Source organism: Indicator indicator, chromosome 34 (genome assembly GCF_027791375.1).
Source record: "Indicator indicator isolate 239-I01 chromosome 34, UM_Iind_1.1, whole genome shotgun sequence".
Taxonomy (NCBI): domain Eukaryota; kingdom Metazoa; phylum Chordata; class Aves; order Piciformes; family Indicatoridae; genus Indicator; species Indicator indicator.
The window spans coordinates 4179502-4205460 of NC_072043.1; the positions used below are offsets into that span (position 1 = coordinate 4179502).

General features: G+C 48.0%; 1 protein-coding gene across 2 annotated transcripts in view; it reads right to left on the reverse strand.

The window, feature by feature from the left end:
• Positions 1 to 25959, reverse strand: part of ARHGAP32 (Rho GTPase activating protein 32) — a 137297-nt gene that overhangs the window by 97333 nt on the left and 14005 nt on the right. For both annotated transcript variants that reach the window (XM_054395651.1, XM_054395650.1), the window contains exons 2-4: positions 21879 to 21970; positions 20724 to 20765; positions 20304 to 20388 (exon numbers count right to left, since the gene is read on the reverse strand). In XM_054395651.1, the coding sequence (XP_054251626.1) occupies positions 20304 to 20388; positions 20724 to 20765; positions 21879 to 21970 (219 nt within the window). The remainder of the gene's footprint in view (positions 1 to 20303; positions 20389 to 20723; positions 20766 to 21878; positions 21971 to 25959) is intronic.

Here is a 25959-nt window from a genome sequence, read left to right on the forward strand (position 1 = left end):
CAGTCACCACTTGAGCACAGACCACCACCACCAAGGGCATCACCTGAGATTTGGGGTTCAGAGATTGATAGAATGAAGGGCACTCTGGCATCTCCAATGTCAGACTCACCAGCAGGATGCTATCAGTCACCACTTGAGCACAGACCACCCCACCAAGGACATCACCCCAGATTTGGGGTTCAGAGATTCATAAATTCAAAGAATGATTTTGGGATGGATGAGACCTCAGAGGTCATCTAATTCCAATCCCCTGCCATGGGCAGAGACATCTCCCACCAGCCCAGGTTGCTCAAGGATTCATCCAACCTGGCCTTGAACACCTCCAGGGAGGAGGCATCCACGACCTCCTTGGGCAACCTGTTCCAGTGTCTCTCTGGAGCCCTACACCATGTAGCCACAGCTCTCCTTGTCCCACCTACTCATAGCACGTTATGATGCTGAACCCTTCTGTTCCCAACCACAGACTGAGCTGGAGATCACTGCAATGCCTTGAACTGCAGAAACAGAAAATAAAAGCCAAGAACTAATGAACCTGCCTCAAACTCCTTCTAAGAGGAACCACCTTCCTCATTCCAACACCCCCAACCTCCAAGCAACATCAACAAATTCCACCAGTTTCCCGGGAACCCAAATCAAATCACTCTGTTGACCAACAGAAATGGTGCTTGCAAGGAAATGACACTGACAAAGAGAGAAACATTCCCCTTGCTGTCACAGGCTCCACATCTGTGCCTGGTACCAGGCTGGTCCTAAGTCTGCTTTCTGCATGGTCACAATCTTCATCAAGCCATCATGTTCATCCTTCCACAGTGAAGTCCTTCAGAGGAATATGCAAAACTTTCCTTGAGCCTCCCTCAACTCCTTTTTAGAGGAACCATCTTCCTCATTCCAACACCCCCAAATCCCCAAGCAACACCACCACATTCCATCAGTTTCCCAGGACCTCAAATCAAACCTCTCTGTTGATCAACAGAATTAGGCAGAAGTGACACACTGTGCTTTCCCAGAGACAAAACTCTCTACCACCACCCACAGCACAGCCAGCATCCCATGTTTGTTCCCCCCCTTGCCTCACTGAGCTCAATTAAACAGTTAACCACAAAAAAAATCACCCCAAAAAACCCTTAAAACCCTTTCTGGCTGCCAACCAAACTTTGCTTCCGACATAAATTCCCAGAAAATTGTGATGCCTACCAGCAGCCAAAAAAGAAAAAGCCAGTCTGGCTCCAAAGGAAACCACCTTCAGTCCCCAGCTAATTGACCCTGGTGACCATAATAGCAGATATTTGGAAATAGGCACTTTGATACCCAGAAGTCCACATGCCCTCTCTTGTGTGTTAGTCCTTACACCACAGGCTCTGCTCCAAAAGGGGAAAGGAAATATCTTCCATCTTCCAGTTCAAAGCAGAGCTGATCCAACCTAATGATGGGTTCCCATAGCCACACTGGGTGTTTCTGCAACACAAAGTCACTGCAGGCAGCTGAAGGATTCTTCTTTCTTTCATGGATTCACAGAATAGTTTGGCTTGGAAGGAACCTTCAAGATCATCCAGTTCCAAGCCCCCTGCCATGGGTCAGGACACCTCCCACCAGCCCAGAGTGCTCAAGACCTCATGCAACCTGTCCTTGAACACCTCCAAGGAGGAAACACCCACAACCTCTCTGGGCAACCTGTCCCAGTGTCTCCTCACCCTCACTGTAAAGAATTTCTTCCTGATCTCCAGCCTAAATCTACCCTCCTATCAAGGTTAAACCTTAACCTTGAGACGTGCAGCTTGCTCCTAGAAACACCCAGGCTCAGGGTTAGAACAGGTCTAATGATGAAGCTTTCTGTGCCCTTTCTAACCTCCAACCTAAACCTGCTCGCCTCAAGCTTCAATCCATCCCCTCCCAGCCCTTGTCAGAAGTCCCTCCCCAGCTCTCCTGTAGCTCCCTTCAGGTACTGGAAGGCTACTCTAAGATCTCCCTGGAGACTTCTCCAGGCTGAACAGCTCCAACTCTTTCAGCCTGCCCCCAGAGCAGAGGTTCTCCAGCCTTCTGATCATCTTTGTGGCCTCCTCTGGACCTGCTCCAGCAGTTCCACTTTTTCTTGTGCTGGGGGCACCAGAACTGGAGGCAGTGCTCCTGTACTTCATCTTCAGACCTTCCAGCTCTCTGCCAGGCAGCACACTGCTGAAAGCTCCCAGCCAAACATGGAGCATTTTTGAACTCTAGGAGCGGCTCCAGTTTCATCTCGTGTTGTTTGGGTGTGTGTTGACTAACAGATGTAAATAAGGGCAGCTGGTGGTAATTCTCTCTTCTCTCACACCCTATTGAAGGCTCCAGATGTGGCCTCACCAGGGCAGAGCAGAGGGGGAGGAGAACCTGCCACGGCCTGTTGGTCACACTCCTCTTCACGGCCCTGAGTGCTTCTCATTTCTGACACACACATGAAATCAGCCCACAGCCAGAAACACCTCCTTGGGCTGGGCAAAATATCACTGCCCCCTTTTTTCTAGTCTCCAACCCATCCTGACTCCAAATAAATCCCAATTATCAAGATGAAAAATTTGAAAACTGGGAGTTCAAGGATGTTTGAAAATTCATTACAATCACCTCTGCTAAAATATGGACTGGAATTAGGTGCAAGGAGAAGCCCTCTGGGAGTATCCTGGAGTTAGGTGCAAGGAGAAGCCCTCTGGGAGTATCCTGGAATTAGGTGCAAGGAGAAGCCCTCTGGGAGTATCCTGGAGTTAGGTGCAAGGAGAAGCCCTCTGGGAGTATCCTGGAGTTAGGTGCAAGGAGAAGCCCTCTGGGAGTAACCTGGAATTAGGTGCAAGGAGAAGCCCTCTGGGAGTAACCTGGAATTAGGTGCAGGATCTGGGAGTAACCTCAAATTAGGTGCAAGGAGAAGCCCTCTGGGAGTAACTTGAAATTAGGTGCAAGGAGAAGCCCTCTGGGAGTAACCTGGAATTAGGTGCAAGGAGAAGCCCTTTGGGAGTAACCTGCAATTAGATGCACGGAGAAGCCCTCTGCTGCCACGGATTTTCCAGCAGATAGGAGCCTGGGAGCTCTTTGCACACTAGGTGGCATTGCACGACAAAGGATGGCAGGGATCAGGTTCTCCTAAGGAGAACACCAGCACAATTATCTTCCTGCTCATGCAGTCCTGGTCTTCTGGAAAGCCCGATTGTGTGAATATCTGTGGCATGAAGAACAATGGAGATGGCTCTGGAAGAGGAACCAGCCTCTCAGTGGCTTCAGGCAGAGACAAAGAGGCTGTTAAATCAGAGCAGTGGAGTTATTTATTTATTTCTTGAGGAAGAAAAGTGGCTTTGCCACCAAACAAGGAGTTCTTTCTAGTGCTGGCTGCTACCAGACAACCCAGGACCTTCACTCTGGCTGCTGCATGAACGCAGTGCTCCCCCTTTGGGGTACCAAAGGGACCACTTTTATACTCAACCCATTCAGGAGCTACTTAGAGCCACTTGGATGGGCCAAGACGGAGGTGGATTGCTTTGCAGTTTTTGTCTATCATGCTGCCCACAGAGGTGGTGGAGTCTCCACCTTTGCAGTCATTCCAAACAGACCTGGACACCTTCCTGTGAACCTGCTCTGGTAGGAGGTTTGGACTGGATGGTCTCCAGTGGTCCTTTCCAACCCCTATCCTTCTGTGATATGCTGGCAGCATATACTAAGGGTATAAGCATCTATCACCTACATTATGAGGAGCAGCTGAGAGGACTGAGGGTATTCAGCCTGGAAAAAAGGAGGCTGAGAGCTTGCAGAGATAGGGTGAGAGGCCATGGATTAAAGCTAGAGGAGGGCAGATTTAGCCTGGAGATCAGGAACAAATTCTTTAGAGTGAGGGTGAGGAGACACTGGAACAGGTTGCCCAGGGAGGCTGTGGATGCCTTCTCCCTGGAAGTGTTCAAGGCCAGGCTGGATGAGACCTTGAGCAACCTGGGCTGGTGGGAGATGCTGGGGGGTTTAACTGGATGACCTTTGAGGTCCCTTGCAACTTAAACCTTTCTATGAATCTATCCTCTACAACCCCTTGAAAGGAGGTTGGAGCCAGGTGGGGGTTGGTCTCTTCTCCCAAGGAACTCCAGGAAATGGCTTCAAGTTGTGTCAGGGGAGGTTTAGATTGGACATGAGAAACAATTTCTTCCCCAAAAGGGTTGTGAAGCCTTGGAAGAGGCTTCCCAGTGTGGTGGTGGAGTCCCCATCCCTGGAAGAGTTCAAAAAATACATAGATGTGGTGCTGGGGGACATGGTATTGTGATGGACATGGGCAGTGTTAGGTTGACAGCTGGACTCATGATCCTGGGGGTCTTTCCCAACCTTCATGACTCTCTCTGTTATTGTTTAAGCTTGCTGGGCAATGCATTCATCCACAGGCAGGAAATAAAAAAGACTAAGCACTAAGCCAGTGGCTGTAAATTAGTTTACAGCTTCATTTTCACTTTTTATCTCCCTGCATGTGGCCATGTCATAAAAACACTGACTTTCAAGGCAAGTGCATTAAAATCAGTGTGTTGGTTAGGACTGCCTGCTCTTCCCTCTGCTCCAAAATCCACTCAGTTCCGTGGGAGGTCACTGACAGCTTCACTCAGAGTCGACTCTTCCATTTGCTGGAAAGAAGTGTATGATTCCTCTGGGAGAACTGAAAATTGATACACTCTTGTCATGCCAGGCTATTAGGCTCTTACTCACTTTTTCTGCTCTCTCCTCCACTAAATCAATATTAACCTTTTTTTTTCCCCAGGCCGATAAGGATCAAAGTCACTGGGGGAAAAAAAATGGTTTACAGACCTGAAATATCAGCAGGAACTCAAGGGGAAGAGAAAGAACAATAACAACAACAACAAAACCCTCAAATCCTGGAAGCAATCATTTTGACGAGGGGAAGAGGCAATCAGAAGCATGGTTTGGTAGTCAGGCTGCCCAAGGAAGTCACCATCTCTAGAGGTGTTTAAAAGATGTTTGGATGAAGAGCTTAGGGACACGGTCGAGAGTTGTGCTTAGGGAGATGGTAGGTTAGGGTTGGGCTCAGATTCACAGCTTGCACTGGCTTGGAAAGCAACCTCAAAGGTCTTCTTGCCCACCCTCCCTGCAGGGCCATCTCCAACTAGATCAGGCTTCCCAGAGCCACAGCAAGCCTGGTCCTGAATATCTCCATGGACAGGCATCAACCACGACCCTGGGCAACCTGTTTCAGTATTTTACCACTCTCACTGCAAAGAATTCCTCCTGAGGTCCAACCTAAATCTGCCCTCCTCCAGTTTCAAACCATTGCCCCTCACCCTGTCACTCCAAGCCCTTCTAAATAGTCCCTCCCCAGCCTTCCTGCAGGTCAGTGATCTTTCCCAGCCAGGCATTTCTGTTATCCTAGTCTCACTGTCACATTAGCCCTGGGAAGGTTTAGGCTGGACTTTAGCAGAAGCCTTTTCACTGAAAGGGTTCTCAGAGACTGGACCAGGCTGCCCAGGGAGGTGGTTGAATCCCCATCCCTAAAGGTGTTTCAAAGAGGCAGAGAGGTGGTGCTGAGGATCATGGTTTGGCACCAGCCTTGGCAGAGTTAGAGCCTTAAAAGCCTTTTCCCAGCACAACAGTTCTCTGATTCAATGATACTACCTTGTGATTCTATATTCTAAGCACAGGTTTTTGCTCTGATTTCTCTACCTTGCTGTCACCCAAAGCTCAGGGCATTTTTTCATGAGGAGCCCAAATGCAGGACTGAGTGCTGAGTAACATTTCTTATTTTGCATTTCTAGAGAAGCAGCAAGAAGGAATCCAGCTCCGAGGAGCAGGGGCAGTACACAAAGCTTAATAATGCACACAAGGGAAAAACAAACATACCCTGAGGAGCCCTGAAGGCAGGAGTCTGGATGATGTGCAGCATTGGAGGTGCAGGACATGAATAAATCTGCAATCTCATTAGGAGCTCTACCTCCTGGCTTTTATGTCAGCACTTCTGCTGGCATGCAGCCCAAACTCCTACCCCTGTGAACAAGCAGGGCCCGTTGCTCAGCAAGGAAGGGAGGTGAGAGGAAGGAAAACCAGCTTCATACAACCATGGAATCACAGCATTGTCTCAGTTAGAAGAGACCTTGAAGATCATCAGGTCCAACCACTAACCCAGCACTGCCATGTCACCACAGGTCATGGCCCTCAGCACCACATCTCCGTGGCTTTGAAACCCCTCCAGGCATGGGGACTCCACCATTGCCCTGGGCAGCCTGGTCCAGGGCTTGACAGCCCTTTAGTGGAAGAAATGTTTCCTAACACCCAACTTAGACCTCCCCTGGTCCAACTTGAAGCCATTTCCTCTTGTTCTACCACTTGTTCCTCAGGAGGAGGGACTGATCTCCATCTGGCTCTGACCTCCTTTCAGGGAGCTGCAGAGAGCCAGAAGGTCTCTCCTCAACATCCTCTTCTCCAGCCTGAACAGCCCCAGTTCCCTCAGCTGCTCCTCCCCAGCCCTGTTCTCCAGACCCTTCCCCAGCTTTGTTGCCCTTCTTTGGACCTGCTCCAGACCCTCAATGTCCTTCTTGGAATGAGGGCCCCAAAACTGAACCCAGCACTCAAGCCGTAGCCTCACCAATGCTGAGTACAGTGGGACCATCATTTCCCTGCTTTTGCTGGCCACACTGCTGCTGATCCATGCCAGGATGCTGTTGATCTTCTTGGCCACCTGGGCACACATTGGCTTCTCTTCAGCCACTGTCAATCAGCACCTCAACCAAAAAAACCTACACTGTGCTGCTGTGAGAAACTCCATACCACACAGGGACATGCTCTGGGAAAAAGCTACAGCAGAGGCTGCTAGAAGTGCAAGAATTCACAGGCCTAGGTTGAAGAAAGCAGTGAGAGGGGCAATCAGTGTTTCTACAACCACATCTGAGAGCTCCTTCTCCAGGAAGAGGCTTATTTATTATCTGGCTGAACACCAGCTCCCCTCGCTGACAGGAGGAGCAGCAAACACAGGGAAATAATCCACCTTTGGCTGGCAGGAGGAAGTGATAAAAGCTGAGGGGAAGCTTTCTGCACTTCCTCCCATGACCCCAGAAGTGGGAAAGATCAACAAGCACTCGTCTTTACAGAGCAGGCTGTGTGAAACCCAGAGCTTTTGGCATTTCCCTCTGCCTCCAGCCCCTGGATTTACATAAAGCTTAGTCTATGACTGAATTATTGAATGCATCTTAATGTAACACAGACACAGCTATAGGACTCCCAGTGCTGTCAAACCCAGCCTGTGACCTTCAGTTACCAGCCTTCAGCTCAAGAGGAAGGTGCAAGCATGTGTGTACAGGCATGAGAAAGAACATTTCACCCTTTCACATCTCAATTCACTCCCCCTCATGCCATTTTTCTACCCACAGAACATGCAAGCTCCTGTTCCACAGCTGGGTTCAGAGGCACGGAGCGGAGCTGACAGATGTTTTACATCACCAAGGAGGTTTTTATCCATCAGCAAGTGCTACAGCATGGAGCAGACCAGAGGGAAGAAGTTTCCCCTCACCTACTCGCTTCTGGGAACAGGAGGGCTGGAAAAGAAGCTCAAGAGGTGTATGGTCAAAGGGAAGTTCTAAAAGCAAAGGTTTTGCTAGGAGTAAACCCCAAAACTTCTAACCTTAAAACAAAAGGGGACTGAAACTCCCTGGCTTTAACACAGCAGCAAAGGGACACAGCAGAGTTTGTGTTTACAGCATCTCTCCTGCTCTTCACATGCACAAAGTACATGGTTGCTTCCCACCTTCTGCTACTCACACACTCACATCCTGTGAACTTGTAGCTCCAGCTCTCCATGTCACGATGCACCAGGAAGTGTGCCCTGTACAACATCTCCAGCACCACCAACTGCTGCTCCTTTGAACAAAAGCAGAGGTGAACCTCTCATCAAGTTCAACAAGGGCAAGTGCAGAGTCCTGCCCATGGACCTTGCACCAGTACAGGTGAAGGGCTGACCTGCTGGAAAGCAGCTCCAAGGAGAAAGACCTGGGAGTGATGGAGGACAACCATGCGCCCTCATGGCCAATGGTATCCTGGGCTGCATTAAGAAAAGTGTGGCCAGCAGGCTGAGGAAGGTTCTCCTTCCCCTCCACTCTGACCTGGTGAGGACACATCTGGAGTATTGTATCCAGTTCTGGGCTCCCTAGTTCAAAAGAGACAGGGAACTACTGGAGAGAGAACAGTGGAAGCTACAAAGATGCTGAGGGGCCTGGAGCCTCTCTGTGAGGAAGAAAGGCTGAGAGCCCTGGGGCTGTTAAGCCTAGAGAAGAGCAGCCTGAGAGGGGATCTGATCAATGCTCAGCAGGAACTGAAGGGCCCGAGGGGGCAAGAGGATGGAGCCAGACTCTTCACAGTGATAGGACAAAAGATTCTAGTCAGTGAGGGCAAACAATCTTCTTGACAGAGGTGCCAGGGAAATGATATTCTTGTGTGCTGAAGTTGCCCCAGTGCTCTGGAGGCACCTCAGAGATGCAGCAGGCAGGAGAAGCCTTGCAAATCACAGCCCTGATTGAAAAACAGCTGTGACTGCAGACAGGGATGATAAATAAGTGCTATCATCATGAAGCACAAGAGCAGAGTGCCAGCCAACCTTCAGCACTCTGTGTCACTCCAGGCCATCAGCACTTCATCAACACTGAGGTTTTTTTTTTTTCCAGTGGTTGTATGCAAATGTGTTGCAGACTCCAACCCAGAAAGGCCAACTGGAAAAGATGAAACTGTTTTCCAGAGCACAAGCACACACAGGAATTACCCTGTTATTTGCCTGTCACAGATTATTTATGACATGTGGCAAAAGCAGGCTCTCATCTATAGCTCCAAAATCCCAGAAGAGGAAGAAAAATGCCGCCACAGAGAGAAAAAAAAATAAATATGCAGCTTCTGAATGTTAACTCAGAAGAGCAGCAGGAACTGAAGAGCAGAATGCCTGAAATTCAAGGGGTTAAAGAAATTTGATCAGCAAGGCTTAATAAATAGGATGACTTTTACTTTTCTGAGGTAGTTCATAAATGCTGTCTTGGGGTTTTTTGATCCACATGTCAAAACCTTAACTGGTTGTCTCCAGAGTGTGGACTTCAAGAGGTGAAAAACAGAGGCAAATTGCATCAAGGGTCAGCACCACAGCTCTGCCTCTTTGAAACACCTCCAGGGATGAGGATTCAAACACCTCCCTGGGCAGCCTGTGCCAGTGTTTGAGAACTCTTTCAGCCAAGAAGTTTCTTCTAATGTCCAACCTAAACCTGAAGCCATTTCCTCTTGTCCTATCACTTGTTCCTTAGGAGAAGAGACCAACCCCACCTCACTCCAACCTTCCTTCAGAGAGCTAGAGAGAGTAATGAGGTCTCCCCTCAGCCTCCTCTTCTCCAGCCTGAACACCCCCAGCTCCCTCAGCCCCTCCCTGTAGCCCAGGTGCTGCAGGCCCTTCACCAGCTTTGTTGCCCTTCTCTGGACACACTGCAGCCCCTCAACGTCTTTCTTGGAGTGAGGACCCCAAAACTGAACACTATGCTCAAGGTGTGGCCTCAGCAGTGCTGAGCACAGGGGGACAATCCCTGCCCTGCTCCCGCTGGCCACACTATTGCTGATGCAGGCCAGGCTGCTGGTGGCCTTCTTGGCCACCTGGGCACACTCTGGCTCATCTTCAGATGCCTGTCAACCAGCACCCTCAGGTCTTTCTCTCTCAGGCAGTTTCCAGCCACTCTGTCCCAAGCTTGGAGCGTTCATGGGGTTGCTGCGACCCAGGTGCAGAGCCTGGCACTTGGCCTCCTTGAGCCTCAAACACAACAAAGAATTGTAAGAGTAGGTGGGCATTGTGTTGAGAAAAACCCAAGCCTTCCTTCTCTCCTTGCTTATCTTTAAATCACAAAAGAGCAAATGTGACCATTATTCTCCAGACTGTCTCCAAGAGCTGAAGAATGCCCCAAATCCTGCATTTTTATGCCATTAGACAGGCATGAAAAGTTTAAGCCAGCTGCAGCACGACTCCAGCACTGTGCCCTCTGATTCAGCATCAACACCAAGCAGCTCTGTGAAGATCTTCTCCTCACTTTGAACTCCACTTTGTTTAAAGCAGCTAGAAATTGAGGGATAGAGGGAGGCTTAAAGGAGTTCAAAGAAGTGCAGGGACCATGCAGCAGGGGAAATAAAACCCAGCACAGCTCGTCTGGGGTGGATTCAAAGTGCACATCACAGCTCTAGAGTTACTGCTAAAATCCATCAATAATTCAAACTGCATGCCCCAGCCTAAGAGCTCGCCAGCAAAGAGTTTCCAGGCTCCATCTAGCTTTTATTTGCTTTTAAAACAAAAGGCAAAGCATGACACTAAATCAAACCTTGGGCCAGAAGAGAAGGTGCCTGGATGGAGACTCTGGCTCAGCTCTGACGTTCCCTGGTCTCACACCTTCACTACACCTCACAATCCTGAGTTTCCCTCACCTTAACACCCTCTTCCTGGTTTGACACTGCCCTTTCCTTCATGCAAATCCTTCCCACCCCAAGGCTCCAGCTCCCAGTGGGTTCCCAGGCCATTCCAGGATTGCTAAACCTATGATTATTGCAGAGCTTGGCAGATAACGGACTACTAAATAATTCAGCAGCGTTTCAAAGTTAATTCCTGGACTCACACTGCAAAAATAATACAAGTTGGTTTGATTTTTTTTTTTTTAACTGCTTCAAGCTGGTAAAGGGGAACTCGATCCAAGGTGGTGTATTTTATGGGCTAGTGGTGGACTTGATGATCTTAAAAGGCCTCTTCCAAGCAAAACAATTCTATGATTCTCTGTTTGGATGTGTCACACCTGCAATAAATAAGGCTAACACCCAAGCACCATAAAGATGGATTCTAAGGCTGCACTCAATTTCAAGGTTTAACATCTCAGAAGTTTTGTTGGTGTCTAAACATCATTTGGCAGGACCAGCCAATATCACCTACCCAAAACCGAGATTTTTTTAGTAGGCAGCTTGGTTTATAATCAGATTTATAAACTTCAGCAGTCTTCCAATAGAACAGAATTAAATTTATGGATCCTGAACACACATTAAATATATGGCACCATACATTTTGATCTCCAATTTGCTGTCATGCTGGGTTTGTGGGTATCTATCAAGCAACAGCCTCCCCTCTAAGTTATGACTGACATAATATTCTGAGTGTGATGGTGGACTTAGAGGAGTCAGCTCTGACTGCAACTCACAAACCAACCCCTGACTACCCTAAAAAACACTTGATGGGCCTTTAAACATACAGATGCAGACCTAAACAAGCTTCTCCTACTCATGAGAAATACAATATTTGAAAGGAGGCAATCTAGGATGGTGGCAGGGGAGGTCCTGCACCTTAAACATATGTCTCATAGTAAGCAGAAGATGTTTCTCCCATTAATGTGGCAGAGGGATGAAAACAACTGGTGAGAAGGAGAATCAAAGTTTGTTCAGTTAGTTTCAAGAGACAAGAGAAGCTGTACCTTAGGAGAGACAGTCTTAAAGAGTACCTTCATGAAAGTTATTTCATTTTTAAAACCCACAGACACACATCCAGAAGAAGCATTCCAAGGAAATAGCTTGCCCAGGGTCACAATGCTGCATCCTCTTGCCCCCAGCCCTTTAGCTCTTGCTCAGCTCCCCTCTGGGGCTGCTCTTCTCCAGGCTCAACAGCCCCAGGGCTCTCACAGCCTTTCCCCCTCACAGAGATGCTCCAGGCCCCTCAGCATCTTTGCAGCCTCTGCTGGACTCTCTCCAGTAGTTCCCTGTCCATCCTGAACTGGGGAGCCCAGAACTGGACCCAGGACTCCAGATGTGTCCTCATTAGAGCACAGTAGAAGGGAAGAAGAACCTCCTTCAACCTGCTGGTCACATTGGTCTCCTTTTTAGTTTGTGTCCACTGCCCCTTGTCCTGCCATTGGGCACCACTGAGAAGAGTCTGGCCCCATCCTCTTGACACCTACCCAGAACCCAAAGCCAAGATGATCAGTGCTACAAGTTTTGCACCCTTAGGTGGTATCCTACCTGCACTTCTTCACCAGGAAACAAATGAGAGCATTTCTAAGCCCAGGACTCCCCACTGGGAAGCCAAGCTTATGAATGAAGAGTTTCAAAATCTCAAGCCCAGCTTGCTACCCTTGAGCTGCCAACTGTCAGCAAGGCCCTGAATCCTGGCACATGAGCAGAAACTAAACAAACCTCCCTTTCTGCAGGCAGCTCCAGTCCACACAAAATGTCAATGTTCCCAGGGATGTTTGCTTTAGCAGCTCATACATCCACTGCTTGACAAACCTCCACTGGAGAGGAAAAACACATCCCTGGCTCCTGGAAATCTCAGGGATGGGATCAACCTGGAGTTTGCTGGTTGTTAAAATCACACCAGCCTGGCACGCTGGGAGAGCTGAGTGCACAATTCTTGGGTTTTTTAGCACCATTCCTGTTAACAGCATCACTTAATACAGACAAAAACATGAGGGGTTTAATCCTCTCTCACACCACTGAAACTGGGATTATTTTCCTGGAGCCCACAGATTCCTTTCACATTTTTAATAACTTTTAATTATCCCTAGAATACATCTTGTAGGTCTTTCTCTCTCTCTTTTTTTTTTTTCCCTTCCCTTCTTCCAGGAAGAAAAATTTTCCAACACAAGTCTGTTCCAGTTACTAATTAAAGCAATTTTTATACTTTCCTGTGACATGCTGCTAAAGGTGATTTATAGAGGTGGCACACAGCAGGAGGTCAATGCCAAAGCTAACAGCTGGGCTTAGGAAAGTCACTTCCAAAATTTACTCAGGCCATCAAACAACCACCATGCACCAACCTAGAGTGAAAATTCACAAAGAGCTTTGCTCTGGTTTTCAGGCAAGAAAAACAAAGCTGGATTCCTGCAGGAGGTGAATGCTCTTTGCCCAGTCACAAAGAAGAGCCAAGTGTGCCCAGATTTCCTCAAAACCATTTTGGTTCCCAAGTGCTCAGCACTTGAGTAACAGGAGAAACCCATCTCAAGGCATTCAAGTTTGAGAAAATGCTCATCCACACTTGCACAGGGATTTTGTTTCTCTAACAAGGACTGACAAGACAAGAGGGAAGGGATTGAAGCTTGAGGAGGGCAGATTTAGACTGGAGATGAGGAAGAAATTCTTTCCAGGGAGGGTGGAGAGACACTGGAACAGGTTACCCAGGAAGGTTGTGGATGCCTCCTCCCTGGAGGTGTTCAAGGCCAGGTTGGATGAAGCCTTGAGCAGCCTGGGCTGGGGGGAGGTGTCCCTGCCCATGGCAGGGGCATTGGAACTGGATGATCTTCAAGCTCCCTTCCAAGCCAACCCATTCTCCTGATTAGTCATCACCAAAAGCAACCTGAAGCTGTTCCCATCCATTTCAGGTCTACACCTCCAAATGCACACAAGGGTGCTCCTCTGAGCACTTCACTTAATCACAAACACCTTCGGCCAAATAGAATCATAGAATCATAGAATCAGTCAGGGTTGGAAGGGACCACAAGGATCAGCCAGTTCCAACCCCCCTGCCATGGCCAGGGACACCTCACACTGGATCAGGCTGGCCAGAGCCTCATCCAGCCTGGCTGCAAACACCTCCAGGGATGGGGCCCCAACCACCTCCCTGCACAACCCATTCCAGGCTCTCATCACTCTCATGGGGAAGAACTTCTTCCTCACATCCAGTCTGAATCTCCCCACTTCCAGCTTTATTCCATTCCTCCTAGTCTTATCACTCCCTGATATCCTAAAAAGTCCCTCCCCAGCTTTCTTGTAGCCCCCTGCAGACCCTGGAAGGCCACAAGAAGGTCACCTCAGAGCCTTCTCTTCTCCAGACTGAACAGCCCCAACTCTCTCAGTCTGTCTTCATAGCAGAGCAGCTCCAGCCCCCGATCATCCTGGTGGCCCTTCCAGCATGTCCAGATCCCTCTTGTCATAGGGGCTCCAGAACTGGATGCAGTACTCCAGGTGGGGTCTCGCCAGAGCTGAGCAGAGGGGGAGAATCCCCTCCCTGGCCCTGCTGGCCACACTTCTCCTGCTGCAGCCCAGGCTCTGCTTGGCTCTCTGGGCTGCAAGTGCTCACTGCTGGCTCCTGTTGAGCTTCTCATCCACCAGCACCCCCCAGTCCCTCTCCTCAGGGCTGCTTTCCAGCCAGTCCCTGCCCAGCCTGGATTTGTGCTTGGGATTGCCTCGACCCAGCTGCAGGACCTTGCCCTTGGTCTTGTTGAACCTCATGAGGATGGCTTGTGCCCAGCTCTCCAGCCTGTCCAGGTCTGGATGGATCCCTTCCCTCCATATGCCTGCTGCACCACACAGCTTGGTGCCATCAGCAAACTTGCTGAGGGTGCAATGATGGCCCTGAGGTCTGCAGAAGGAGCTGCTTACCCTTCCAAATTACATCCTCTCAGTCAACTGCCTGCAGGCAGTTCAAAGATAGATCCCCAGTAACTCCTCCCAGCCTTCTCTACAGCAACAACTGTAAAACAAGTAGTAAAAGTATGAGAAGCAAGAGTAGAGTTCATGGAGAGATACTCTCCATCCTTGAAGTCAACCTTCCACTATAAAACCCAGTGCTGGATTTCTCCCCATTTCACTGGAAGAACACCAAGTAAGCTGGAATTTCACAGGTGTGAGCTTGATCCAGGCAAGAATTTTTCTGAGGACTTAGTGGCAAGTTGGATGCAACACAGGGAAACAGAAGAATCCAAAAACTGAGGTGAACTGACTCAAATATTTTCCTAACATCTTGGCATGGAGAAGCTTGGCCTGGAGACTCCAAATTTTCAAAAGCTGTTGATCTTGGCAGGAGACTGTGCCAAGTTTCAGGGAGTTGTGGCTGGAATTATTAAGTTAATAGAAGCAGTTTCCACCTACACTATGAACATCATCACTTTGACAGACCCACGTCCCTCTGGCAGCCTTTGAAACATCTCCCCCTAGTCAAGAAGCCATAGAGCAAGACCTGGACAGGCTGAAAAGCTGGGCGGAGAGAAACCTCATGAAGTTCAACCAGGGCAAGTGTAGGGTCCTGCCCCTGGAGGGGAGTAATCTCCTGCACCAGTAGAGGTGAGGGGGGACCTGCTGGAAAGCAGCTCTGTGGAGAAGGACCTGAGAGTGCCGGAGGACAACAGGGTACCCATGAGCCAGCAGTGTGTCCTCATGGCCAAGAAGACCAATGGTCTCCTGGAGGTTCTCCTGCCCCTCCAATTCTGACCTAGTGAGGACACATCTGGAGTCCTGGGTCCAGTTCTGGGCTCCCAGTTCAAGAAAGACAGGGAACTACTGGAGAGAGTCCCATGGAGCTGAGGGGCCAGAGCATCTCTGTGAGGAGGAAAGGTTGAGAGCCCGGGGGCTGTTGAGCTGGAGAAGAGCAGCCCCAGAGAGGATCTGATCAATGCTCAGCAAGAGCTAAAGGATTGGATGACTTCCAGAGGTCCCTTCCAATCTCCACCATGCTGGGACTGTGTGAAAAGATAAGCAGTGGGAGAGGAAGGCCTTTAAAGAAGGGGAACACAGCATATAAGAATCTGGGCACCATTCTGGGGGCAGATGATCATCATCCAGAGCTGGAAGGCTGTGAAGAAGCACCACTTGACACGTAACACAGCTGTCATCACATGAAGACAAAGCAACACCCAGCAAAGCTGTCCTCACAGCACCAACACCCAGCACCACTCAGGCCAGTTTTGGTGATTCCTGCTCTGTGTTTCCATCTTCTGAGAGGGCCTGGGGCTGTTTCCTTTTCTTTTCAACAGCAAGACTTTCTCTTGAAGCACTTTGCAAACGAGTGGGATAAATGAAGACACTGCAGTCTGTAGCTGCTCATGACTGCCAAGACACTGAACATCACCATGGCCACAGAAGAGCTGGAGGAACAAAAGTGCCCTCCTACACCAAGCAGCAAGCAGCTTTGGTTTAAAGGCACTGCTGGGAGGAGCCTGGAGCTCAGCTAGACAGCTTCAGAGGGAGCACTCCTCCAGCCCTTTTTCCAGGTGATCTGTGTACAGGACTGCTCTAAGCTGGGGCAGAAACACCTCAAACTGTCCCACACCTCAAACTGTCCCACTTAACTCCAGAGGAGGGCATCTGGTCAGCCTTTCCCATTTAGGAATTCTTTACAGTGAGGGTGGTGGGACACTGAAACAAGTTGCCCAGGAGGAACACCTCCCTGGAGGTGTTCAAGGCCAAACTGGACAGTGGGAGGTGTCCCTGTCCCTGGCAGGGCAGTTGGAGTAGATCATCTCCAAGTTCCCTTCTAACCCAAACCATTGTATGGCTCTAGGAATTTGTATTCCTTTGCAATTCACCTCAGGACAAAGTTTGCTGTATAATTAACAGAGACACTTTTCCCTCTCCAACCCCTTCCCTAGAATATTATTAAATTACAGAAAAAAGGCAAACTAAAAGAAGGTGGCCCCAAAACCATCTTCTCAGCATGCTGAGCTGACAAGAGGCACAAGAAGAACTGACTAGCTCTTTGCAGTGCCTCTAACTCTGAAGATCCATCAGGAAAACACAATTCCAGGGGCAAAGCACAGCCACCATCATCCTGGCTGGAAGGCTGCAGCTTGCCAAAGGCATTGCAACAGCAAACAATACTGCTGAGCTCCTCAGGAATTCCTGGCAGCTGGAATTCCAGAGGAGGAAGCGATTGTGGCTCAAAAACTTCCTTTTCCACTGATAACAGGCTCCTACCACTTGCAGTGCCAAAGCTTAACAGATAAGGAGAGAATCTTCCATGCACCATAACCCAATGCTGCTCCAACAGAGATTTATTTTTAGAAGGCACTAGCACAGAGATGGGGCTGTTGGAAGGGGTGAAGCTGGGTCAGATGCAAGATTCCTGAAGTGATATGAATGTTCATGACAGCCCTTTCTCTCCTTTAGCCATGAGTTTTTTTCAGGGAATGAAAAGCATTAGCTGGGAATTGTGGAGCTCTTCCTATTCCATTACTAAAACCCACCCAACCAGAGACCATTTCTTCATTCTGCTTTTCCTCCTCTTTTCACAGAATCCCAGCAATGTGGGGGTTGGAAAGGGCCTCTGGAGGTCAATCAGTCCAAGCCCTCTGCTAAAGTAGAGTCATCAACAGCAGGCTTCCCAGGGTCACAATGATGCAACCTCAAACCTTTATCTACAGCTTTGACATCAACCACCTTTGCCTGGTAAAACAGCAATTGCCTGCTGATGCAGATAAGGTGAAGATCCAGCGGTCAGGCATTGGGATAGGCTGCCCAGGGAGGTGGTGGTCATGGCACTGTAGGACATGGGTTAGTGGCTATGGTGGTGTTGGCCTTGAGCTTAAGAGGTCTTTTCCAACCTTAGTGATTCTATGATTCCACAGCAGACCATTTCTGAGGAGAGAAAGCAGAAACGCACCTGGATGTGTCAGCAGAGCGCTGGAGAGCAAATCCTTTTTGCTGCATCTCAGGAAGTTAATTTAAAACGATCTCATGAGGTGAAATGCCAAGATATTAATACCAGTTGCACCACAAGAGCATATTCTAAGTGACATCAACGTTACAAAACAATCTGAAACTTGGCCAGGCTGTTAATAGACAGCGTTACACAATTCCTGACACAGCAGGGTAATGCTGCATTCCTAACCAGGCACTTTTTTAACAGTGGAGTTGATTTTGAAAGGAGTTTCCACCCACCACCCCTCAGCTGCAAGGTGGGAATTTGCTATTAAGTGCCAAGCTGTCACTTAACAAGGCACTTCAGCCTCCTGCTATTCTCTTGTCTACCCTCTTGTCACAAAGGAGCCACCAATGAATGCTGCTTGACTGCAATGCATGAGCCCTAGAGGAACCTATTTTTAAGTCTATAAACTAATATTGCTGATGTTATTAATACTTTAATTTCTTTTCCCATTAATGGTGGCCTTCTGCTAAGGAAATACTGCCCTGCCCTTCTGTAGTGCACCTTTGCTCCTCACATATTTGTATCTGGGGATGGGATCTGTCACAGAGTCAAACATTTTGGTGGGAAGAGACCTTTCAGATCACCAAGTCCAGCTGTTAACCCAGCACTGCCAGGTCACCACTGCACCATGTCCCTCAGCACCACATCTACAGCAATCTTGCTAGGTAAAAGGAAGGGACGAGAGGCAGGAAGCTGGTGCTTAGGACCTGGCTCACCTCACTTAAGCACAAACTATCATTTTGGTTGGAAAAGGCCTTCAAGATCATCCAGTCCAATCATTCTCTAACTCTACCAAGGCTGGTGCCAAACTGTGTCCCTCAGCACCACAGCTCTGCCTCTTTGAAACACCTCCAGGAACGGGGATTCAGACACCTCCCTGGGCAGCCTGTTCCAGTGTTTGAAAACCCTTTCAGAGAAGTTTCTTCTAATGCCCAGCCTGAACTTCCCCTGGTGTAACTTGAGTCCATTTCCTCTTGTCCCATCACTCGTTCCTTTGCAGAAGAGACCAACCCCACCTGGCTCCAACCTTCTTTCAGGGAGTTTTAGAGAGCAATTAGGTCTCCCCTCAGCCTCCCCTTCTCAGCTGCTCCTCACCAGACCTGTTCCCCAGACCCTTCACCCACATGCTTTGCTTCAGTTAAGCATCCAAGGTTTTGCAGAGGTAGAATTGGCACAGAGAATTGACTCCCCCAACACACACAGAATCAGTTTTGTGCCAGACCCTTTCATGCTGTCATCCTCCTCAGTTCTCCTCCTGCCATCACCACACAGACACTGTGACAGAAAACAACTCAGGGGCTGAACAACCAGATTTACTTTTTATTCCTGGGCTATATCCTTTCCCTATTGTTATTTTTCAGACAGACCACTCCTCTGGTGACAGCAGTTGGTGGTCTGCTAGTGATGGAGACCACAACACAGAGGGTAACCAAGCAGGAGCAGGGAAAGCTGTAGGTGCAGTCATGACACCACAAACCCAAGTGCCAGACAGCATCAGCTCCTGCTTGGGGAAAGCCTCCCATCAGAACAGGCTTCACGTTTGTCTGCAGAACACCATGAAGGAAATCTGCAAAGAACAGATGATCTGATTTTACTTATCCCTCTCAGAGATCCAAAAAAATCCCAGGATGCCAACCCTACAAATATGCCCTGCTATCCTTAACACATTCCAAGGAATAAACTCACTAAATAATCAAATTATTTGTCATCAAGATGCTTTAAATGCAAAGGTTGGACTTTCTCATTGTGCTGAACACCTTTGAATGGTGGAAAGGAAATCTCAAAAGGATCACATGATGCAAAAAAAACATCTCTGTGTGTATAGAAACCTGTTCAAACACCTACTTGGTAGAAAACTTCACTCCGAAAAGAGACTGAAAAATTAGCAGTGCCAAACCAGGAGGCAAAAAAAAGGGGACAGAAATTAGTCACACATGTTCCTATGCACAAAAAGTGAAAATAAAGCAGAACACTTCTGCTTCAAAAGACCTGAGGACTGCTCCTGCTTGCTCTTAGCTGTTGCAAGAGCTGAGCTCTTTGCACTGGTGTCCTCCTAAACCTTGGTCCAGTTTGCTTTGGGTTTGTGTGCGTGTGCCTGCCAAGGCACACACCTCCTGTGCTCTGCAGAATACACCTCCTTGGAGGCACTAAGTGGATAGGAGCCTGGAAAACTCTGTGAAAAGGACCCAAACTCCTCCTCAGTTGAATTTTACAGGAACAGGGGGGAGGGGAGGGGGGAGGAGGAAAAAGGCTGCACAATTCTGCTTTGCAAAACTGTGGAGTACGGAAACGCGAAGGGCTGTAAATAATTCACTCTGTATTACAGGAAATGTTTTACAAATGAAAAGGTTGTAACCTCTATTTTTTTTTTCCCTTTTTGAGGCTAGAAGGCTGGTGGCAAATGCTGGAGGCATTCCTGCCTCTCTAAGCACAGAACATGATGTGCTCTGGTTATGAGGAGCCAAGCAGCAATTCTGAGCTCTCAGCCCTCCCTGCTGCTGCTCAGTGCAAAATGTTGCTGTGCTTCTGATGGATCAACAAAAGAAAGAAGCTTGAACACTTGTGGAAATGCAACTCAGGCTTACATTTAAGCAAAGCAATTCACACTATTCTTTAAAGATATACACATCCAAACTAGAGGTATGTAGCAGTTACCACCATTGGCTCAATAATGAGTGTTTGATGCAGTCTGAGAACAGTGGCATCATCAAACTCAGTGGAAATTAAATCATCTCCAGCCCCAAAGTGGTGGCCACATGGTTGAGGACACGGAAGTGATTCCAACAAGCCCCTGTTGCTCTAACTCCTTATCACTGAGCAAACCTCACCGGACTTCCCTCTATGCCTATCCCCCAGCAGGTCAGTGGGCAGCCAGCCCCAGCGATAGAAAAAGACATCTGCAACTCACCTGGATGTTGCCAAAGTCCACGTTTTCATAGTGGAAATGTGCACATTCGGCCATCTTCGGGAAATGCCCCTTGGTGAAGGATAACCTGAGGCACATCAAAAACACAGCGTAAGGGAGACGCTCCTCACCGCCACCGCGCCCGGCGCCAAGCACGGATACAGAACGCAGTTACTGAGACCAATCCTAAAGCCAAGGGAGCAGAGGGATTTGTCGATGTGATGCACCAAAAAACAGAGGAGAAAGGAACTGAGAGAAAGGAAAACAAAACCACCAAGTGGCTTTTCTCATCACATCCTCCGAGCTGAGTGGCATTCCATCAACACCAAGCCCACATCTCTACGCGAGGGTGCGGGGACAAGCACGTTTCTGCAGTGCAAATAAACAGCCTTACACGAGACACGTAGGAAAGGAGAACTTTACCTGTGAAAGGCATCACAGCCCATCAGTCCCGGGTTGAGGTATCTGAGGGTGCAGAACAAATGCTATTTATCCTTTTTGGCCTTTTGGCAAGTCAAAAGTGAGGCATAATTATTCCCCCAAGTGTCTCCGGCTACAGCGATGGCTGACGGGGAGATCCCCTGGCTCTGCAACATGCTCCTGCTTCTGCTGAAGCTATTATAGCCTCCTATAGATATTTCTGGTGGTGAGCCAATGAGATTGTCATTATCTAACTCTCTCTTCCCACGGGAATAGAAGTGGGAAGTGAGATGCAGCATCTGGCTGCTCAGCACTAGAACAAAGAGCCATTTCCCTTCCAGCATCCCAGCACTAAGGAGAGGTGATCCGAACTCTCAGACTGATCAATATCGGAGCGTTCCGGGCTTCCAGTCAGCACTCTTAGCTGAGATAAATCAAGTTATATTGATTACTTTTGATCCCCTGTGCAGGTTAGAGGTTTGAAACCTCAGCTGCAAGCACAATACGTTGGTTTACATTCTCTGGGAGAGAATGAGAGAAAGAAAGATGAGAGTGAGCCCAAGAAAAAAGAAAACCTGGGAGAGCAGGGCAGGAAAAAATACCCCTAAGAAAGAAATAATTCAAAAAATAAAAAACATTCAAATGAAGAGGTACAGAGCAAAATGTAAAACAAAAAAGGAAAGGAAAAAAAAATCAGATTAAAAAAAAAATATATAGATATATCTAGGCCACCCACTTGTCCTGGTTTCGCTTCCCAGAGCATAGGGAGACAAGGAAAATGATCTCATTTAGACACTGCATGGGCTTTTATTTAAGGGTTTTTACATATACATGATCTTTTTGGGTTTTTAATTGAGCAGTTTCAGGAAAAAATGACAAAAGTGTAAAAATACAGCAATAGTCAAGTTCAAAACTCTAACAAGCTTTGCTTCTATGGCCAGAGAGAACCTCAAAACCTCCCAGGCCTCCAGTTTTAGACAACGTTAGCTATAATTCACTTCTTTCACATGGATTTGGGTGGCTCTGATGAAGATCCCATCCAAAATTGCTGCTGAATTCCCCAGCTGTATTACAGTTCAATAGCTACAAGCCCAGGGTATCAAAACCAGAAGCTCAGCAGAGAGAGGTAAAAAAGAACTCAAAGGACACAGCTCTTACTTTTTCACATTCTTGACTTTCATACTTGCTGTGCTGCCACAGGTCCGGAGCGGCAGCTCCCCTGGGATGTCAGGGATATCTGCACCTCTTGCCTGCAGAGAAGAGAAGGAAGGAAAAAGAACTCCTGAAACATGGTTGTGCAATACAACTGAAGTCTCATATGTGCTAGAAGTCGTTCTGCGTTTTTAACAAGGAAAACTGACCCTCAGGATTATAATCTAAGATGTGATGGGCACAAACTTGAGCACAGGAGGCTCAATCTAAATATGAGAAGGAACTTCTTTACTTTGAGGCTGGCAGAGCACTGGAACAGGCTGTCCAGAGAGGTGGTAAAGTCTCTATCCCTGAAGACCTGCAAGGCTCACCTGGATGTGTTCCTGTGTGACCTGCTTTAGGTGATCCTGCTCTGGCAAGGTGGTTGGACTCAACGAGAGGTCCCTTCCAAGCCCGGTGATTCTGTGATTATCTCTTCATGAAGCATGTTGCAGAGCTTTGCTAATTCTCCATAACAATAGCCAGAGACCCAGCATTTTACTTCTAGTTCCTAAACAGCAGATTTTCAGAGGCAGGAAGCCTCATTTTCCAAACATCTGTGCCCTTAGATTGAGGCAGAGGCACTGGGAGAAGCTGGATAGCTCATACACTGGAAAATCAAGTTAATGACAGAGCTGCTGGTATGTGGGAGGTGAGCTTCTTAAAAAAGAGGTTTGAAGCTGTTGGGCTAAGTGCATGAACACATTAAAATTCCTTAATCACTAAAATTCATTTACTGTATTGAGGCCAGAGCTCTTTTAGTTCGTTCTATCATACTTTTCCCATCCTTTCCTTCCTCCAGCTACTTCTTCATGAACTGTCATCATCACAAGGGTCCCTGGGACACTCTGCACCAGACCCTAAGCTCTAGGGGAATGATGGCTTTTAGGTGAGGCTTTCCTGAAGACAGTAGTGATCAAACAGGAAGATCAGCACAGACTTCACAGAGAAGGAGAAAAACGTGGCCCTGATGTTGGCCAGAGCTGGCTCTTTAGTGCTGTGGGTGAGAGCAGCTGAATGAGCTTTTTTTCTGCACTAACATACATGACTAATGGCCAAAAGAGTGAATGCTCCAGCAAGAAGAAAAAAAGCACCTCAGTACTCTTTCTCTTACAGGTCTGGAACAAAAAAAAGTACCACATCAAATCCTTCATCTAGTGACAGGAGTGAGGAGGCGAGTTCCCTGACCCCTATTAGTACCAACACTGGCTCCTCTCTTCTTGATGCAGCCCAGGATGCCACTGGCCCCCGTGGCTGCAAGTGCCCATTCCTGGCTCATGTCCAGCTTCACACCCCCCAGCACCCCCCAAGTCCTTCCTGCAGGGCTGCTCTCAGTCTCATTATCCCCAGCCTGATGTAGAGGTTTGCCCCAAGCCAGGTGCAGGACCTTGCACTTGGCCTTACTGAACCTCATGAGGTTCTCCTCAGCTGACCTCTCCAGCCTGGCTGATGTTTCCCTGCACCCAAACCCCAGCACTGTCCTTGGAAAAGTGATGCTGCAGCTATTATGAGCCAGCTCCCTCCTTTCAATACTACTCAAGAAATTCAAAGCCAGGACCCTCACTCTCCCACAGCTGTTGACTCCACTGTCCCACAGCCCTACAGAACACACGTGCCCACTGCCTGCAGACAAACAAGGACAGTATTTACACCCTCAAATAAACCCAGCCTTGGCTGCCTGCCTGTTCCCAAGTACACAATCACTGTAGGATGTAATAGGACACTTGAGAAGCTCCTTGTGCATTTTAACATTAAGAGGATCACAATTTAATAAACCTTGCAGGCCTTTTACACAAGAACATAACTAATTACAAGAATAAAGAGAAGCTGCTTTTAGGCAATGCTGGCTGTGCTCACCTTAATTTTCTCAGGAGCAGAGTTTCTGCAGGAAGAAAAAGAAATTTTTCTTCTCCATCAGCAGTGGGATATAAAAGTGGCTAAAGGAATCTGACAGAAAAACGTGGGCTTCAAGCCAGTTTGCAGCAGTGGGTGGAGACTACCTTAGGCCTGACTCAAAGCAGCGTAGGCAAAACTCACACCTCCAGGGGATTTAAATGCCAGCAGTTGTATTATGCTCCTCTTCCTGGTTGAGCTATGGACAAATCCTGATGGAAAGAGATAGCAGGATCCATGTCCCATGGACCCATTTAAACGGACCACAATGGAGCAATTAACTTGGGTCAGATTTCAGTTAGATCTGAGCTCTTTGGACTCTGCAGCAGAAGAACAATCTCTCCTGAGCATCACAGCTGAGAAAAAGGGCAGGATGGTGATCTGGTCCAAGTTAAAATCTTTAGTATGAGCAACTAACAGCAGGTAACACTTAAGGAATAGATGAAAAGGAGACTAACTGCCATTTTAGAACCCATATGACACCAAAATATAAAGCAGTGGGGCAGGGATGATTCACCATCCCCTGGAGGTGTTCAGGAAACCTGTGGCCAGGGCACTCTGGGACACGGTTTAATGGCCACGGTGGTGTTGGGTTGATGCTTGGCCTCAATGACCTTAGAGGTCTTTTCCAAACAAAATAATTCTATGAAAATAAGCAGCAGCTGCTTTCCATTTAAACCAAAGAGTCACAGCTACACAAAAGCAAACTTTATTCACTGCCCATTTGTACCTGGTTTGATCCAAAACCTGGCAAGCAAAATGCTACCCAAGCTTCCCCCTTCTTTCAAAACACAAATGAGAGTCATCATCTTTTGTGCTTTGTGTCACAGTAATGGAATTTTAAGAATCATTTTGAAACAGTTGGGTGACTTACATCTGAAAATTAACTCCCTAGCACGGGCAGTGGCTTCTCCCTTCTCCACTCTCACTCTCCCTATGTTGCTGTTTGGTGGAAGCTCCAAACTGCAGAGCAAATCTCTTTATGCAAATTATTTAGTCCAATTTTCACAGCTTCATGTCACTGCTGCATCAATCTGCTACAGTCCAGAACTTGGTAAACAAATTAGGACCCAATCCAGAAGGCAGTTGATTGAGTTTATCAGGATCCTCAGTGCTCTTGCAGTTCATTAGAAGGTTTTTGAGCAACACCATACCATCAATTTCTCCTCAGCTATGATGTTCTCCTACCAAAAGCCCACTCAGCACTGCACTTGCACTAGCAGCAGCTGGGACAATACTTGAGAGCTTCAGTATTTGATAACAGACTTCCTATAATCATAGAATTGTTTTGGTTGGAAGAGGACCTTTCAGATCATTAAGTCCAGCTGTTAATCCAGCACTGCCAGGTCACCACTAAATCATGTCCCTCTGTGCCACATCTGAAAGGAGGTCGGAGTGAAGTGGGGGTTGCTCTCTTCTCCCAAGGAATAAGTGATAGAAAGAGAGCAAGAGGCCTTAAGTTGCACCAGGGAAGGTTTAGGTTGGATATTAGAAGAAATTTCAGCACTGGAAAGGTTCTCAAACACTGGAACAGGCTGCCCAGGGAGGTGGTTGAATCCCCAATCCCTGAAGGGGTTTCAGAGACAGAGATGTGGTACTGAGGGACATGGCTTAGCAGCAGCCTTAGCCAAGTTAGAGAATGGTTGGACTCAATAATCTTAAAGGGCTTTTTTCTAACCAAAACAATACCACCAGCTCCACATCAACCCTGAGGCAGATAGGTCCTATTAAAATGGGATGCTTGATGGGATTCTGGGACAACATTTGCCTGTCTGTCCCACCCCTCACTGGATGGTCACTCTGTTTCTAAACCATCACAGCCACCTGCTCGATGGGTATCAGGAGGACACCTGAAGCATCTCCCTCATTTCTGCAGCTTTCAAGTATTGCTGCTGAGCTCCCTGGGAATCCAAGAGCTCACACAGATCAGTGTCTAGCCTTAAACATCTAAGCTTGAAAATGTTGGTCCTTATATTTACAGACACGATTTGGAAAACTTGAGCTTTGTGCTCTCCAGCACACAAACCCTGAGTCATAAATAATTTATATCTAGCGATTCCAGCGCATAATAGGAAAGGATTTGCTCCTGCAAAGTCTCGTTGCATTTATCAGAAAACATGTCAACCTGTCTGCCTCACATCCAGAAATGTAACAC